The sequence below is a fragment of the Gigantopelta aegis genome, chromosome 5, assembly GCF_016097555.1.
Source record: "Gigantopelta aegis isolate Gae_Host chromosome 5, Gae_host_genome, whole genome shotgun sequence".
NCBI lineage: Eukaryota > Metazoa > Mollusca > Gastropoda > Neomphalida > Peltospiridae > Gigantopelta > Gigantopelta aegis.
The window spans coordinates 17,820,158-17,836,187 of NC_054703.1; the positions used below are offsets into that span (position 1 = coordinate 17,820,158).

The 16,030-nt window shown below is 37.8% G+C and overlaps 1 protein-coding gene across 2 annotated transcripts in view; it reads right to left on the minus strand.

Moving 5' to 3' along the window:
- LOC121373335 overlaps positions 1 to 16,030 on the minus strand; it is a 46,962-nt gene that overhangs the window by 43 nt on the left and 30,889 nt on the right. The window contains exons 7-11 of one of the 2 annotated variants that reach the window (XM_041499908.1): positions 7,450 to 7,533; positions 6,240 to 6,474; positions 5,717 to 5,812; positions 4,299 to 4,595; positions 1 to 1,701 (exon numbers count right to left, since the gene is read on the minus strand). The exon at positions 1 to 1,701 is cut by the window's left edge and continues 43 nt beyond it. In XM_041499908.1, coding sequence (XP_041355842.1) covers positions 1,682 to 1,701; positions 4,299 to 4,595; positions 5,717 to 5,812; positions 6,240 to 6,474; positions 7,450 to 7,533 — 732 coding nt within the window. In that variant the 3' untranslated portion in view covers positions 1 to 1,681. Of the gene's footprint in view, positions 1,705 to 4,298; positions 4,596 to 5,716; positions 5,813 to 6,239; positions 6,475 to 7,449; positions 7,534 to 16,030 lie in introns of both variants that reach the window. The other variant, XM_041499907.1, reaches the window with a different exon arrangement.

Consider the following 16,030-nt stretch of genomic DNA (forward strand, 5'->3'; position numbering starts at 1 on the left):
GCGTGCTTGAACCTTAATTGGATATAAGCACGAAAATAAGTTGAAATGAAATGAATGAAAAATGACGTTTTGTTGGTATCTGATATAACAAGCGACCGGCGAATCCTATAGAATAACGGCAATATATATTTCAGAAATATAGCAGTCGTTCCACATAGGCTGGAATGGGAAAATATTATAGAACGAGAGGCGAGCGGTTTACCATTGACCTAACGCCAATCCCAGCCACAAGTTTTAACATGTTACTAGCAGAGACAGCGACAAATCTTGATACTGGGTTTTGAAAACTGTAATAAGGAATCCCAGATATAGCAATAAGGAATCTCAGATATAGCAATAAGGAATCCCAGATATAGCAATAAGAAATCCCAGATATAGCAATAAGGAATACCAGATATAGTAATAAGGAATCCCAGATATAGTATGACGGATTAAAGAGTTTATAATTTATTAACTACTTCAGTGATATTTTACTACGTCAGCAGAATATTGGCAGAAAAAATTAATATTTTACACATCACACGTTCGGTTACTAAAATATAAAATTACAATATACATATTCTGTAACATTTGTGTGTATATGGAAGAAAAATAAATGCAATATTTTCACTAAAATATCCAGTAAATAAAACAAAACTAAATGTAATGTAAGGAACGAGAATAGTTCTTTTTGTCTGCTTTTTTTCTTCTATTTCTGTTCTTCCGGTAAAGCAAGGAATGGTATAATATCTTTATATATGTATATATAAATATGTATATTTAACTTTGTTCAACAAAAATATAACGTAATTTATGCACAGCCTCGTTGTCACAACACACCCTCTGCATTTAAGTAACTGATAACGATTGGTCCGTTTGGTTTGGTCTTCAGTTTTCATTGGCCAGACGTCAGGTATTACTTTAATTCACCATTACCATCATCAATGACCTGCTTGCAAAAATATATATCGCCAGTTGGCAGGGTTTGTTTTAGGGGGGGGGGGGGGGGGGGGGGGCTAGTTTGATAAGTGTAGATCTGTGTGAGATTTCGCCTAATTTTCATCATGAAAATAGTTAACTTATTATCCGAGTGTCTTATACGTTTGTCAAGTAGCAGAGCTCATCCCCCCCCCCCCCCCGTACCTGTACCTCCCGTGCCCAGGACGTACAAACACAAGGAACATACGATATAATGGGGGTAGGGAGCACAAACATATTTTGTTTTTAAATAATATGGTAGGCCCAAAAAGAAGAGGTTATGCTCAGCTGGACACAAATACCCGGCTCTCTGCCAGTTCCACCCCTGGTTCCTACGGCCCTGTGTCTCTGTCCTTGCAGTACTCGAACTAATGGCGAGCACACACAGGACGATTTATATGTTACTACTATATTTAGAATGTGACCAGTCAGTGCAGAGGGTTTGTTGTGCTTCGTGTTTTTCTATCACATGAGCAGAGAGTCAAAGACATCAGACAGAAAGAGATGACGTAGAATTCGAATCGAAAGTTGGAGCGCATTCGATTCGGTGTTCCAGCATACTCGAAAACAAACTGTCAAGATGTCCTCCGGTTTTTAGGTTCACCCACTCGGCGGGCGATCTTCGATTTTGTCTTTTGTTTTGTTTTATGTTGGAATACACTGAAGGTAGCAGACAGCAGATAACAGACAGATGACGTCATCTTCGTCGTCACTGTGTCGGTAATTACATCTTCACCTGCGTATCTGCTAAAGATAACAATTCAAATTTAGTATAAATAAAGTTAAATTCAAGAGGGAAGGGATAATACACTTCGAGCTTGAGCAAACAAACATGAACACGGATTCACGAGCGGCATACATTTGATAATCACTGGTACTAACTGTATTATTTTATTTAATACCAAATTATTATTTTCTTCTCACAAAACCCCATTATTTTCGATTATAGAAACCGTTAAAACCCTTGTACATACTATTTACTTGTGTTATTACTGAAACATTTTTGTTTCAGTCTGATGGTAGTTATTTAAAAAAACAAAACCGTCTATTTGTTCACTTCAAGAAAACTTTAACAATTATTTCTTTAGAACATCTAACCCCACACATTGAACGGGAGTTATATCCGATATGTAACACAATGGGAGCTTGCCATAAATATTATAGTGATTTCAAAGTTAGAGCACAGAAAGTCATAAATAAAGAAAATAAGCACTAAAGGAACACTTGGTTACATCGGTATTTGACATAGTCGTTTAGTCAAAGAAACTATAAAAGAAACTCTTCAACAATATAAAGATACAGAAAATAATAATTTTGACTTTACCATAAACGACCAATTACTATGGGAAACACTACTACTTATGATACGTGGAAAAACTATTTTATAATTAGCGAAGAACAAAAAGGTTTCATGTCAGGACGATATATAGGTGAGGTAACAAGACTAATATATGATATCATGGAGTATACAGAAAATCAACAAATTCCTGGCTTATTTTTGTTAATTGACTTTAAAAAGGCATTTGATTCTGTAGACTGAGGATTTATTTCTAATATTCTGAAATATTTTGGTTTTGGTCCTTCAATACAAAAATGGATTTCAATTTTTCATAAAGATTCTCAATCTACTGTTCTTGTTAATGGTTTTGCTTCATCCTTTTTTAAATTAGGAAGAGGTTGCCGTCAAGGGGATCCGATATCTCCATATATATTTCTCATTTGTGGTGAGATTCTTAATAGGATGCTAAAAACTAAAAATAATATAAAAGGTTTAACAATTAGAAATATAGCATTTTTATTAACTCAATTTGCAGACGACACAACAGTAATTTTAGATGGAACAGAAAAAAGCCTCTATGGAGTTCTAAATGTATTGGAGATTTATGCGAGATTTTCGGGCCTTAAAGTTAATGTGGAGAAAACTAAGTTAATATGGATAGGTTCTAAGAAGAGGAGTAGATACAAATTATGTAAAGAATGGAAATTTGATTGGACACACACGTTTGATTTATTAGGTATAAAATTTTATATTAACTTAGAAAATATGGTACAGATTAATTATAAGAATAAATTAAACTCAATAAAGAATTTGTAAAAAATTTGGTCTAGTAGAACTTTGGGAGAAATATAATATTAAAGAGTCTTATTTTACCAAAATTAAATAATCTAATTTCAACCCTTCCTAATCCACCAGATGACGATATTCAACTACTACAGAGACAATTTTTTTTTCTTTCATATGGAATGGGAAACGTATTCAAATGTCAAAAAATATGAAAGATGGTGGTATTAAAGTTACAATAGTCAAAGAATTTATTAAAGCACAAAAAATTGCTTGGATTAGAAGATTAGTTATCACCGACTCTAAATGGAAGGAATTGATTATTTATGAGTATAAATGTTTAGCTAATATAATGGATTTTGACTCTGAAAAAATAGGAAAACACTATCAATATATTTATAATTATTTTTGGAAAGAAATATTAACAGCATGGGGAACATATCTTAAAAAATGCAAATAAAACTCAGTATTTGAAGAGATACTGTCAGATTATATCTGGAATAATAATGACATAAAAATAAATGGAAATTCAATATTCTATAGAGATTGGTTTGAGGGAGGGATAAAATGTATTAATGATTTAGTTAACGAAAGATGTACATTTTTAACTTATAATGAATTTAAACTAGTTTTTAATATCAATACTAATTTTTTAAACTTATCAAGGTGTAATTAATGTGGTAATTAATGCGCGTGCAACTATGATAAATTCACCAAATTTTGGTCAATTTGTCCCAATATATTTAAAACCTAGATTGTATTTCTTCTCTTCTTTTTTTTGATACTTATTATGTCCTCAGTCTCCTTTTGAATTTTTCATACATGTATGTCTGATTGTCAGTCACATATATTCGATCTTAGCTAAATATCTCCTTAGCTACTTCGTTGTTTTTTTCATGTGGATCTTTTTATCATATGTAGGCCTATTGTATACATCTGTGTGTGGATATCATGTCAGTAAAAATGGGAATAATAAAAAACAAAATGTTACGTAGTGTCAGCGAGAGCATATGAAGAATACTTTATTACTGTACGAAAGTTTATTATTATCACTTGGTGTCGCAAGTGATGCTGGGCTTCATAACATAACAGACGTAATAACATGGATAAAAACCTGATTAAAATGGATTTTAAAAAATCTCCCTTCAAGTTAGTTCGGCCGTTCATTTCATATGCCTTAAGGACTATGAAATCGGAATCAAAAACACTCGAATACGATCACAGACGGACACGTACAACCGCTGGCAAACACGCACACACATGCCTGTTTTGGTATTACCTTTCTTGTCAGGTTTCTCTTCTGTTTTCTCTGTCTTTTCTTCAGTTTTGGGTGTATCGTTTCCCGCACTGTTTTCCTTCTCCTGGTCTTTTGGCTGTTCTGCTGCGGTTTCCTCCCCTGACAGCGCAACTTCACCACCAGATTGCATCTCTTCAGATGGCGTGTCGTCTTCTTCCTCCTGATTGGTGGCTTCCACTTGTGATCGTTTCTCATTGGTCTCTTTCACTTTCAAACTTGGCTCCTCGAACGTTTTTTGAACGCTGAGATCCTCGAGTAAGGCGTTGGCGAGCATTTCGGCTGTAAACGTCAAATAGAAGGAACATAGTTGAATTGATACGGCTTCGGTGGATTGGTGTAGTGGTTAAGCCATCGGACTTAAGACTGGTAAGTACTGGGTTCGCATCCCGTATATCGTGTCCCACGCACAGCGAGTTTAACGACATAGTGAGAAGGTGTAAGACAGCTACACCCTCTTCTCTATCATTAACCACTAACAACTAAACCACTGTGCTGGACAGACAGCCCAGATAGCTGAGGTATGTGCCCAGGACATCGTGCTTGAACCTTGATTGGATATAAGCACGAAAATAGGTTGAAATGAAATTGATACGCCTTTGGTGCACGGGTGTAGTTGTTAAGCCATCGGACTGGGTTTGCTTTCCTTTATCGTGTCCCACCCATAGCGAGTTTAACGACATAGTGGGTAGGTGTAAGACAGCTACACCGATTTTTCTCTCACTAGCAATTAACCAATAACACACTGTCCTGACAGTCAAAATAGCTTAGGTGTGTGCCCAGGACAAAGTGCTTGAACCTTAATCGGATATAAGCACGGATATAAGTATAAATGAAGGAAGGAAGGAAATGTTTTATTTAACGACGCACTCAACACATTTAAAAAACTATAAATGGAATGAATGAAATGAGTTACATTGACATATCAACCGGATAGGATGGAACATTTGTTAACCACTCGGCACATAGTAAACTCAGCGAACTGTGTTCTAATATGGAGAGAGAGAGAGAGAGAGAGAGAGAGAGAGAGAGAGAGAGAGAGAGAGAGAGAGAGAGAGAGAGAGAGAGAGAGAGAGAGAGAGAGACACACACAGAGAGAGAGAATTAGGAACATGAAATGGGAACGAGAGAGAGAAAAAAAGACATATTGACCAAAGAAAAAGACAGAGAGATGGGGGAGGGAGGAGAGAGTAAAACATATAAAAACTGAAAGAGCTAGAGAAATGGACGGGTGAAGTCCACTGATCTCACAGCCTTCGGTGTATCAGTCATGGGATAGGACGGACAAAAAGCCGATGATGTCCACCGATAATGATCGATACTAGTGACACCTGAGGTGAGCGCTCTACCAGTGAGCTACACCCCGCCGTGCACGTTGTGTAGATGGTGACGAATATGCGTACCCAAGAGTTCTTTGATCTGCCCCATGTCATCAGGGTTGTTGTCGTGGGCGACCACGTCATAGAGGTATTTGACGAGAGCTTGGGCGCGAGGTTCTCCTGCAAGTAGAAAATAGTACGTCACAGACTTAGTACGTCACAGACTTAGAGTATTTTTTCATGCCCCTATACTACTAAGGCTTCGGGCATTGTAGGTCATAGAACACACGACGAATATTTCTGTTTCTTAAAGCATATTTCTTTTTCTTTTTTAATTATTTGGGTGGTTTTTGTGTTGTTATTTGGTAGTGGCATTGGCGGTGCAAGGATGAAATCTCCTTCCATCTCCTCGGGAGTGGTTGTCCTCCTATAGGCGAGGCACTAGATAGAGATTCATGGAATCAACCACTATTTTGCCAAATGCCCATTCGACTCTGCATCGTGATACGGCCCTGATTATGTCTTATGGTTTAGTCGTTCAGATGTATTTTAACTAAACTGTTAACTTTGCACGTTTACCAGGTACGGCCCTGAGTTTACTGCTCACCTGCTTCAAACGCCTGGACCCACCAGTCCTCGAGCAGCTCGTCCAGGGCGGACTCCACCGTCTCGGGCTCGCCCTCGCTGTCTGGCTGCACCTCCCCCAGTTGGAGCTGGTCGGCCGCCTGGCTCTCGTCTCCGTAGTACTCGTTGTACAGGTCGTCTGGGTACGGCATCGTCCTCTTGTCAATCTCCTCGTCAGCCATGCCGAACCCCTGAGACACAAACGGAGGAACATCGTCCTGCAAACACAACAACACACACGGTGAGGGTCAGTGTCAAGGTTACTTTATGTACATTTTCTGTTGTGTATATAACAACAAAACAAGGTGATGATCAATGTCAAGGTCACTTCGTATACATTATCTGTTGTGAATATGATAACAGGGTGGTGGTCAATGTCAAGGTCACTCAGTGTACAATCGCTGTTGTGTATATAATACCACGCTTAGCTTGTTTTCACTTTGACAAAAGTGTGCAATAAGTATGTGTAAGCGCACACTTTTTTAACCCAGACTTCTCATTAAGCCAATCTTCCTATCGCGTCAAGCAATATCACTTGTGACGTGGTACAAGTCAGTTACCTCATAAACGTACCCATGACATTCAAGGTTATTGCACACTTTCCATATTTAAATTGTCAGTAGTAAACCCTGGTACTGTAGCACTCGGGTCTGACGGCTGTCAATCAGAACATCGAAAGTGTGCATCAGCCATATGCTACTCGTATGTTTATGTTTGAACTTTAACTTGTCTACGAAGATTAGTGCCGAAAATAAGTCCTGTCAGTGCACAAATAAAAAGGTTACGAGCAAGGGCAATGTCAAGGTCAAATATATGTTCTCATCGGGTCAAGTCAATATTCCGGTAGCTAAACCTGTAATTTTAGAAATAACAAGGTCAAGTTCAGGGTGAATGTCAAGGTCAGAGTAATTAAGGGTTTCAGTACTGACTATCAGAGATACCTGCGGAACGTTTATCATGTTAATACCAACCAAAGTCAGGGTCAAGGACAATTATTAGGGCTATATATATTTAGTATCAGAGCAGTCAAGAATGGGTTGTTCTAATTAATGTATAGGGATGTGGGTGGGCGAGAGCGAGGTGACTCGCCATGACGTTGTTGTAGTCATTATTAGGTCTATATACTTTGTATTAGGGCAGTCAGTGTCGGTTTTTCTAATTAATGTATAGGGGTGTGGGTGGGCGGGACTCACCATGACGTTGTTGTAGTCGCCGGAGATGCGCTGGTATTCTCGGATCACGTCCTGTTCGTACTTCTCGGCTTCGTCGTGACTCATCTAAAACACACGTGCAAAACTCCACTTAAAACAGTCGCATTTCACAGGTATCCGTTTCGCCGTATATGTGCAAACATAAACAAAATAAAATATATTCCCGAAACAAAACTTACATCTACTTAATATTTAAGTACACTGTCGTGGGCACACATATCTCAACGGTCGGTCCAGTGCAGGGGAGTAAGACGTTTGTGTAGTTAATATTCGCTATGGGTTGGAGTTGCCTCTGGGCAATTATTTACGTAAAACATATTATGTGTAGACCTAAGACCATTTCTCCCCTCTAAAATTATGTAGCGCTCTTGTCAACCTCACATTCTGTTTTCATATGTGGACATCTCGAGATACTAATTCGTGATCTTACTATCCAAGATTTCGGCTTATTATCGCGAGATCTCGGCTTATTATCGCGAGATATCCACTAACTATCTAAAGATCTCGATTTACTATCTTGATATCTCGATTTACTATCTTGATATCTCGATTTACTCTCTCGATATCTCCAGATCTCGAGACATACAGCTATTTTTCTCAGTCCGGGTTCGCCCTAATGATCTTTCATATAAATGGTTATATAAATTTGGAACATTTCGAGATTGCAGCTTTAAAGGTGCTATATCAAAGTTTCAATATTGGCGGTTCCTGACAAAAATATATATTATCTTTTGCTTTGAAACATAAAGTTTATACCTTCAATATATGCGTATAAAAATTACAAGCAAATAATTCCATTTACTAGTAGAAATAGTTTTATTTTAGTAGGGAATCTTGAGAATATGGCACATGCATTAACTAGTGACGTCACTGTGTTATGCGTATATACTCAACACTCTACGTTTACCCAGAATTATTTACGGTAAACTGACAAAAGAAATAAATATGCTATATTTAGCCACAAAGTATTCGGGAAACTCCTCTTGTCGTCCAGTACAAGACTTTTTAAAATGGTCATTCTAGAGTTAATTATGGAAAGATTATGAGTAGGATCGATTAATTTGTAGTTAATTGTTACGAACAAATGTTAAAATAACAAAATATTGTAGTTTCAAATTTGACATAGGACCGTTAAGCTATCTTCTAGTTTGCATCATCAAGATTTGGTCCAGCTGAACTTGTTGTGAGACAAAAGGACCCAGACAGAGGACGAAATAACAGGATTTTAGCTAAACATTTCCAGCGCTGTAACCCAATCATTTCCTACTCAATATTCCGCGCTCCATTCTTCTTTTCCGTCAGAGATCAATGATTGCCTCCCACGCTAATATCCGAAACACGCCCACGCACCGAGCCACACTTCTAGATGAACACGGGACTCTTTTTTTTTAGCCTTTTATTTACTCTCTTTATGTCTTATCCAGGCTGAACACGTATTTAATTTCCATTTCAGATTTCTATGAGTTGATTTATTCTATTTATTTCTTATCTTCACCGAACACGTCTTTTCACATCAATCCAGTCTCCTGGGCTTTTTCTCCATCACGGTTAAGGTTTCCGGTTATTTGCGGTTTAGCCTAATGGTGAAATCGCATTACTTGGTGCTGGACATATTGGAAAGTGTACTTAATGATTGTAACGCACACAAAATCGTGATCATTGTTGAAAAACGGATACCCAGAAATACATCTTGGCAATGATTTATCTGTGATCATACAGAAATAGAAATTATGTCTTCACAAGTAGTTATCAATATGAAGAAAAACAGTCATTGTCTTGCTGCATTTGACATTGTCTGCAGTGTATATATTGACAGCGGCATACAATTACACATAAATGGAATAATAAATGAATTAGACATAATAATAAAGAAATGATAATCGAAGGAAAATTGTGACAATAACAGTAACGAGTATAGCATGAAAAGAAACTAAATTAATTGTAATTAATCTAATACAGCAACTTCACTTGCATTGTCACTGAAGTAATCCATATGGCAGCACACTGTTCCTCCAGTTTCCAAAAACAAACATTTAACCTATGCAATTTGATGGCAATTTGCAATTTGCGTGTGCTGTAACCTCACCGTGGTGCAGGGGTGTAACATTCTCTTTGAGAATGGCCAATACAGCACAAAATTAAAATTTTGAGTAAAATTCAGTATCTGTAAAATTCTGTGATATTTGTTTTTTTGCACTGTTTTTGTTTAAATCTTGAATTTTTATATTGATGTTGATCATCACTTTATTTGCATTACCATAATTTGACACCCAATAGCCGATGTATTTTTCGTGCTGGGGTGTCGTTAAACATTCATTCATTCATTCATTCATACGCATCCAGTCTAGACGCTCTCATCGAGCTTTGTTTTACAACATGTACACACGAATGTCGAAGGGCATGCTAGAAAAGGAAGGAAGGTGTGTTTTGTTTAACACACTCAACACATCTTAATTACGGTTACGTCGGGGGCGGAATGTGTGTTTTGTTTAACACACTCAACACATCTTAATTACGGTTACGTCGGGGGCGGAATGTAGCCCTGTAGTAAAACGCTCGCCTGATGCGGGGTCGGTCTGGGATCGATCCCCGTCGGAGTGCCCATTGGGCTATTTCTCGTTCCAGCCAGTGTACCACCTCTAGTATATCGAAAGCCGTGGTATGTGTTATACTGTCTATGGAATGGTGCATATAAATATTTCATGCTACTAATGTAAAAATGCAGCGGGTTTCCTTTCTAAGACTATATGCCAGAATTACCCATAGTCGATGATTAATAAATCAATGTGCTCTAGTAATGTTAAACAAAACAAACTAAGCTGTGTGTTTGTCTGTATGTTTGTATATCAGATTACATGTCTGTCTGTCTGTATGTCTGTATATGTGTTTGTCTGTATGTTTGTCTATCAGATTACATGTCTGTCTGTCTGTATGTCTGTATATGTGTTTGTCTGTATGTTTGTCTATCAGATTACATGTCTGTCTGTCTGTATGTCTGTATATGTGTTTGTCTGTATGTATGTTTGTCTATCAGATTACATGTCTGTCTGTCTGTATGTCTGTATATGTGTTTGTCTGTATGTTTGTTTATCAGATTATATGTCTGTCTGTCTGTATGTCTGTATATGTGTTTGTCTGTATGTATGTTTGTCTATCAGATTACATGTATGTATGTCTGTCTGTCTGTATATGTGTCTATCTGAATGTCTATCTATCTATTATTTTGTTTGCTGCTTCTTATCCTTAGTTACAATTAATTATTGAAAGTTTAAAATGTTGAATCACTTAACTTTTAGATTTTTTAACAAACATATGCTGTATCTTTGTGTGATTTTCCCGTATCTTTCGCCATTGTTCTAAAAATAAATACTATCCTAGAAACGGCCAGGATCAATACAGCATTAATACTGTGCCACCCTCTGTTCTGTCAGAATGAAATGTCGGCGTGTTTTTATAAGATAATAAAACCCAGCCAGCCAGAATAAAACGTGAATATTGATGATCGATGAAAGAAAATCGATCGCCCATGTGAATGAAGTGTTGTTCACCATCAACTAATCCCCGGCCGCTGCACGATGTACTGGAATTATCGGTTATTGCGCTCGGATCGAACCAGGGTCCACACACGTGGGGCGCCACTCAGGGTTGGAGAACAGAAACAAAATATTTAACGAAATCACAACACTTTGAAAATTAGTGTTTATCTAACGGGTTTTTTTTTCTCACCAACCAGTGCCATACCAATGATACATCAGAGAACATGACACGTACTTTCCTGCTATGATGAAGTACATATAAACGACCTCTAGAAGCTTTAGGTGTGGTTTAGGGGACGGAAGTAGATTTCGCCCATGTCTGTCTGCCTGTCTCTCTCTGTTCATCACTTTCTGTTTTACCCTCTCTCCATCTCTACCCCCCCCCCCCCCCGCAATCTCTCTCCCTCTCTCTCTCTCTCTCTCTCTCTCTCTGTATGGCTGTCTGTCTGTCTGTCTGTCTCTCTCTCTCTCTCTCTCTCTCTCTCTGGTAAATCATATCGGTAAGTGAGACGGCTATAGTTATAAATTGATGCATGCTATATGTATGAAGATACGCTCAGCAAACCATGTTACTACAGCCCTCACCATTTTCACTAAGACAAGTTGACTGTATACATTGGCTAAATACTGGAGTTTGGAGAACTTCGGAGTGCGAGAGCGTGCCCCCCCCCCCCCCTTACAAACCCACCGAATCCACCCTAGCATCCTCCCTTTGGATTCGCGTCTGACACTTTATCGATTATCACACATAATGGCAGTACTGTACGCGACGTCATAATCACCGAACGGTAAACGATCTCCAAATATTTGTATTCCTCCACGTCCATTCATGCCGAAATGACAATCATTTCGTTTCGTCCATTGACGTAAAGAAGCCACAAAAACAGTCCATAATGATGGCCGTAACTTATGCCCGCTTCCGCTCCCGGTAGCAGAGATTGATTGGAGCCATCACGCGCTTAGATTTCATTTCGTTTCGTGTCAATAATGGATTCTTATTTTTAGCCATATTTCGAAGTCCCTTTAATGGAATCAGCCTTACAGCAAGTTGATGAAGTGCGATGGTTTTTGAGTTTGAGACGGCCAACACAGAAACGTTTTAATTAAAAACGAGAGTTTCAGATTAAAACACGAAAAAAGGAAAAGAAAAAAACCCGAACACATCAATAAAGTGAAGTAGCAAAACGAACGAACCCCCCCCCCCCCCCCTATAGGTAAATGAAATTGACTGAAGAGGGCAGGGGGGGGGGGGGGGGGAGAAAAAAAAGGGAAAAAAAGGAACGCAGAATAAGCTGACATAGCCTAATGAATTGATTCTTTAAAAAAAGAATTACGGAAAATGAAGAAAGAGAGATGAAAACAAACTAATGGAGGATGAGTCAATGTTTTAGACAACACAGAATGAAAAATGAAGAAAGAGAGATGAAAACAAACTAATGGAGGATGAGTCAATGTTTTAAACAACACAGAATGAAAAATGAAGAAAGAGAGATGAAAACAAACTAATGAAGGATGAGTCAATGTTTTAGACAACACAGAATAAAAACAAACTAATGGAGGATGAGTCAATGTTTTAGACAACACAGAATGAAAAATGAAGAAAGAGAGATGAAAACAAACTAATGGAGGATGAGTCAATGTTTTAAACAACACAGAATGAAAAATGAAGAAAGAGAGATGAAAACAAACTAATGAAGGATGAGTCAATGTTTTAGACAACACAGAATAAAAACAAACTAATGGAGGATGAGTCAATGTTTTAGACAACACAGAATGAAAAATGAAGAAAGAGAGATGAAAACAAACTAATGGAGGATGAGTCAATGTTTTAAACAACACAGAATGAAAAATGAAGAAAGAGAGATGAAAACAAACTAATGAAGGATGAGTCAATGTTTTAGACAACACAGAATAAAAACAAACTAATGGAGGATGAGTCAATGTTTTAGACAACACAGAATGAAAAATGAAGAAAGAGAGATGAAAACAAACTAACGGAGGATGAGTCAATGTTTTAGACAACACACAATGAAAACAAACTAATGGAAGATGAGTCAGTGTTTTAGACAACACAGAATGAAAACAAACTAATGGAGGATGAGTCAGTGTTTTAGACAACACAGAATGAAAACAAACTAATGGAGGATGAGTCAGTGTTTTAGACAACACAGAATGAAAACAAACTAATGGAGGATGAGTCAGTGTTTTAGACAACACAGAATGCAAAATGTATCCGTTGTGGATGTTAAACAAACAAAAGTAAAAATAAATAAAATAAAAAGAATCAAAAAGAGGAAGAAAAAACCTTGTAAAATTCGAAGAAGCAAAAGAAGAGAGAAGCAGATAGAAAAAGTCGAATTTGAAGATTGAGAGGAAGAAAATCAGTATTTGAGAAACAACGGAAGGAATATTCACCTAACGATACCTTCAACACATTTTACAGTATGGAAATGTGGTGTTTAGCATATAATTATTTGGACACTGGTTTATTTGTTTGGTTTGATTAACAACACTGCTAGAGCACACTGGTTTACTCATCATTGGCTATTGGATGTCTAACATTTGGCAATTTTGACATATAGTCTTAGAGAGAAAACCCACTACATTTTTTCATTAGTAGCAAAGGATCCACATCCTTCGATATACCAGTCATGGTTTGCTGGATGGAAGGAAAAATAGTCCAATGGGCCTACCGACGACAATCAATCCCAATCGACCACGCATCAGGCAAGCGCTTTACCAATGGACTACGTCCTGCCCTTATTTGAACTCTTTGATCAACAGATGAGAGAGAGAGAGAGAGAGAGAGAGAGAGAGAGAGAGAGAGAGAGAGAGAGAGAGAGAGAGAGGAAAATACCCCCCCCCAATAAAAACAACAAAAACAAACAAAAAACAAACACACACACACACACACACACAACAACAACAACAACAACAAATCGCTGCCATCACTTAGGCTAGTCCTACCGATATAACCGCAAATGATCTTGTATATGCACTTTGCCATGGACCATACAGTGAAACAAAATTAGAGTCGGCCCTTTTTTCTAGGATCGATTTCTCGGAAACACTTTTCTTTTATGCCTTTAAGCTGAAGGGTGTTTTTATTCTTTTCCTCACAGGACACTAACAGCGGCTCGACTGTGTTTTAAAATATACCTTAGTCACCCAGGATCAGCTACAAGTCCTCAATACGCATCACTTAATTCTTGACACATCCAACCATCTACACCTTCTAGCTGATTACACCTTCAAAGAACTTCTCATTTCCCGTTGGGCGCATTTCCACCCAAAATAACGGAATACTTATCCAATCTGCTTTTTATAGCAGCCTTAAGCGGCGGGCCGTGCCAGCAGGAGAAATGTGAATTTAAAATCAATATGGCTTTCGAAAATCATGGCCTGGCAGCAATCATAACGCTGACATATGCCTGTTTATCGTCAGTCGCTCCGCAGTGATCAAATAACATCTTCCAACGAAATTCGTTTTGCCGCAAATACATTTCTTAATGACAGTGGGAGAAGGAAGAATCTTCAAAGGAACTTCGATGAGGGTTTAAAAAAAAGTCATTTGACGTCACTATCAGAGCAAATTTGAGATGCTTCGTGAAAGAGTACGTCATGCGACTCGATAATACGTTATTTTGAAATTACTTTGGCGGTTTCTTTTCAATTATTGTAAACGACCTGCTACTGGAGTTGATGAGAGTGTGGGTCAGTTGTATGGTAAATAGCATTTGTTCAGGAATTTGTCGTCGATGACGTCAGACCTCTAGCTCCGCGCTTCTGTTTTCTCTGCCGTTTCCTTGAAAATAACCTCTGGCATTAACGCGGTTCTTAATCGATATCTAACCGACGTAGCACATTATCAAATTGAAAAACAAGATCGAGTTTGTATTATGTCAAAAATGTACTTTAAAAAAACAATTTAATTTATAAAGTTAATATTTCCAGTCGCATATTTTTCAATTATTGTAATTTCGTTAGGAAAAGAAAAACATATTTTAAGAACGCAAATTAATGAATATATTATAACACATGCCACTTTTACTTCTTTTGTTATAAATCTGTTTGCGTCTGACTGCATGCATTCTTTGTGACCAGGTCTGCTGATCTATCCGTATATATGTTCAGTTCTACGTTTGTGGTCCTTTATAGAACACAGAATCGAGAGGACAAGACTACACATGCGCAGACACAAATTACGAAATCAAACTAACGCATCAGTGTTTCTCCAGACTCTATTAGTTAGTAAGTCTTTGCAAATTCAAACGAGACGCGCGAAGATTCCACCAACGATAGATTTACTCCATCTTTAACATCAAAACTGTTTACGTTTGTTTTGTGTAACGATACTACTAGAACACATTGATTAATTAATCATCAGCTATTGGATGTCAACCATTTGGTAACTGTGGTACGTAGTCTTCAAGAGAAACCCGCTACATTTTCCCCATTAGCAGCAAGAGATCTTTTATATGCACTTTCTTACTTACCAGACATCGCATACCATGTCTGTTGATATACCAGCACTAATTGGGACGGGAAAAACAGTAAGAAAATGTGTCCACCAAAGGGACAGATCGTCTGACCTAAATTGTGGCGAGCGGTCTACCGTCTAAGCTAGACCCCGCCCCACTTCAACTCTGATGAGACGTTTTTTTTCAGAAGTGATAACAGTTTGTGTGTTTTCTTCACTTCCATTCCTAAATGTACAGCCGATATTGTGCATTAACAACTTCAAACTGATGCCACTTTCGTCTAACTAGATGTTCGTGCTTCCATCTAATTATCTCTCGAGTTGACAGTGTTTGGCACACGCCTCGGCTATCTGGGCTGGGTGTGAAAGACAGTTAATGGTGAAGGAAACGTCCCTGTAGCGGTCTACACCTACACTTGAAGCTTTTAAAACAGTTTACTTATAGTTTGTTTTGTTTAACGACATCACTAGAGCATATTGATTTATTAATCATCGGCTATTGGGTGTCAAACATTTGGTCATTTTTACTTGTAGTCTTAGAGAAGAA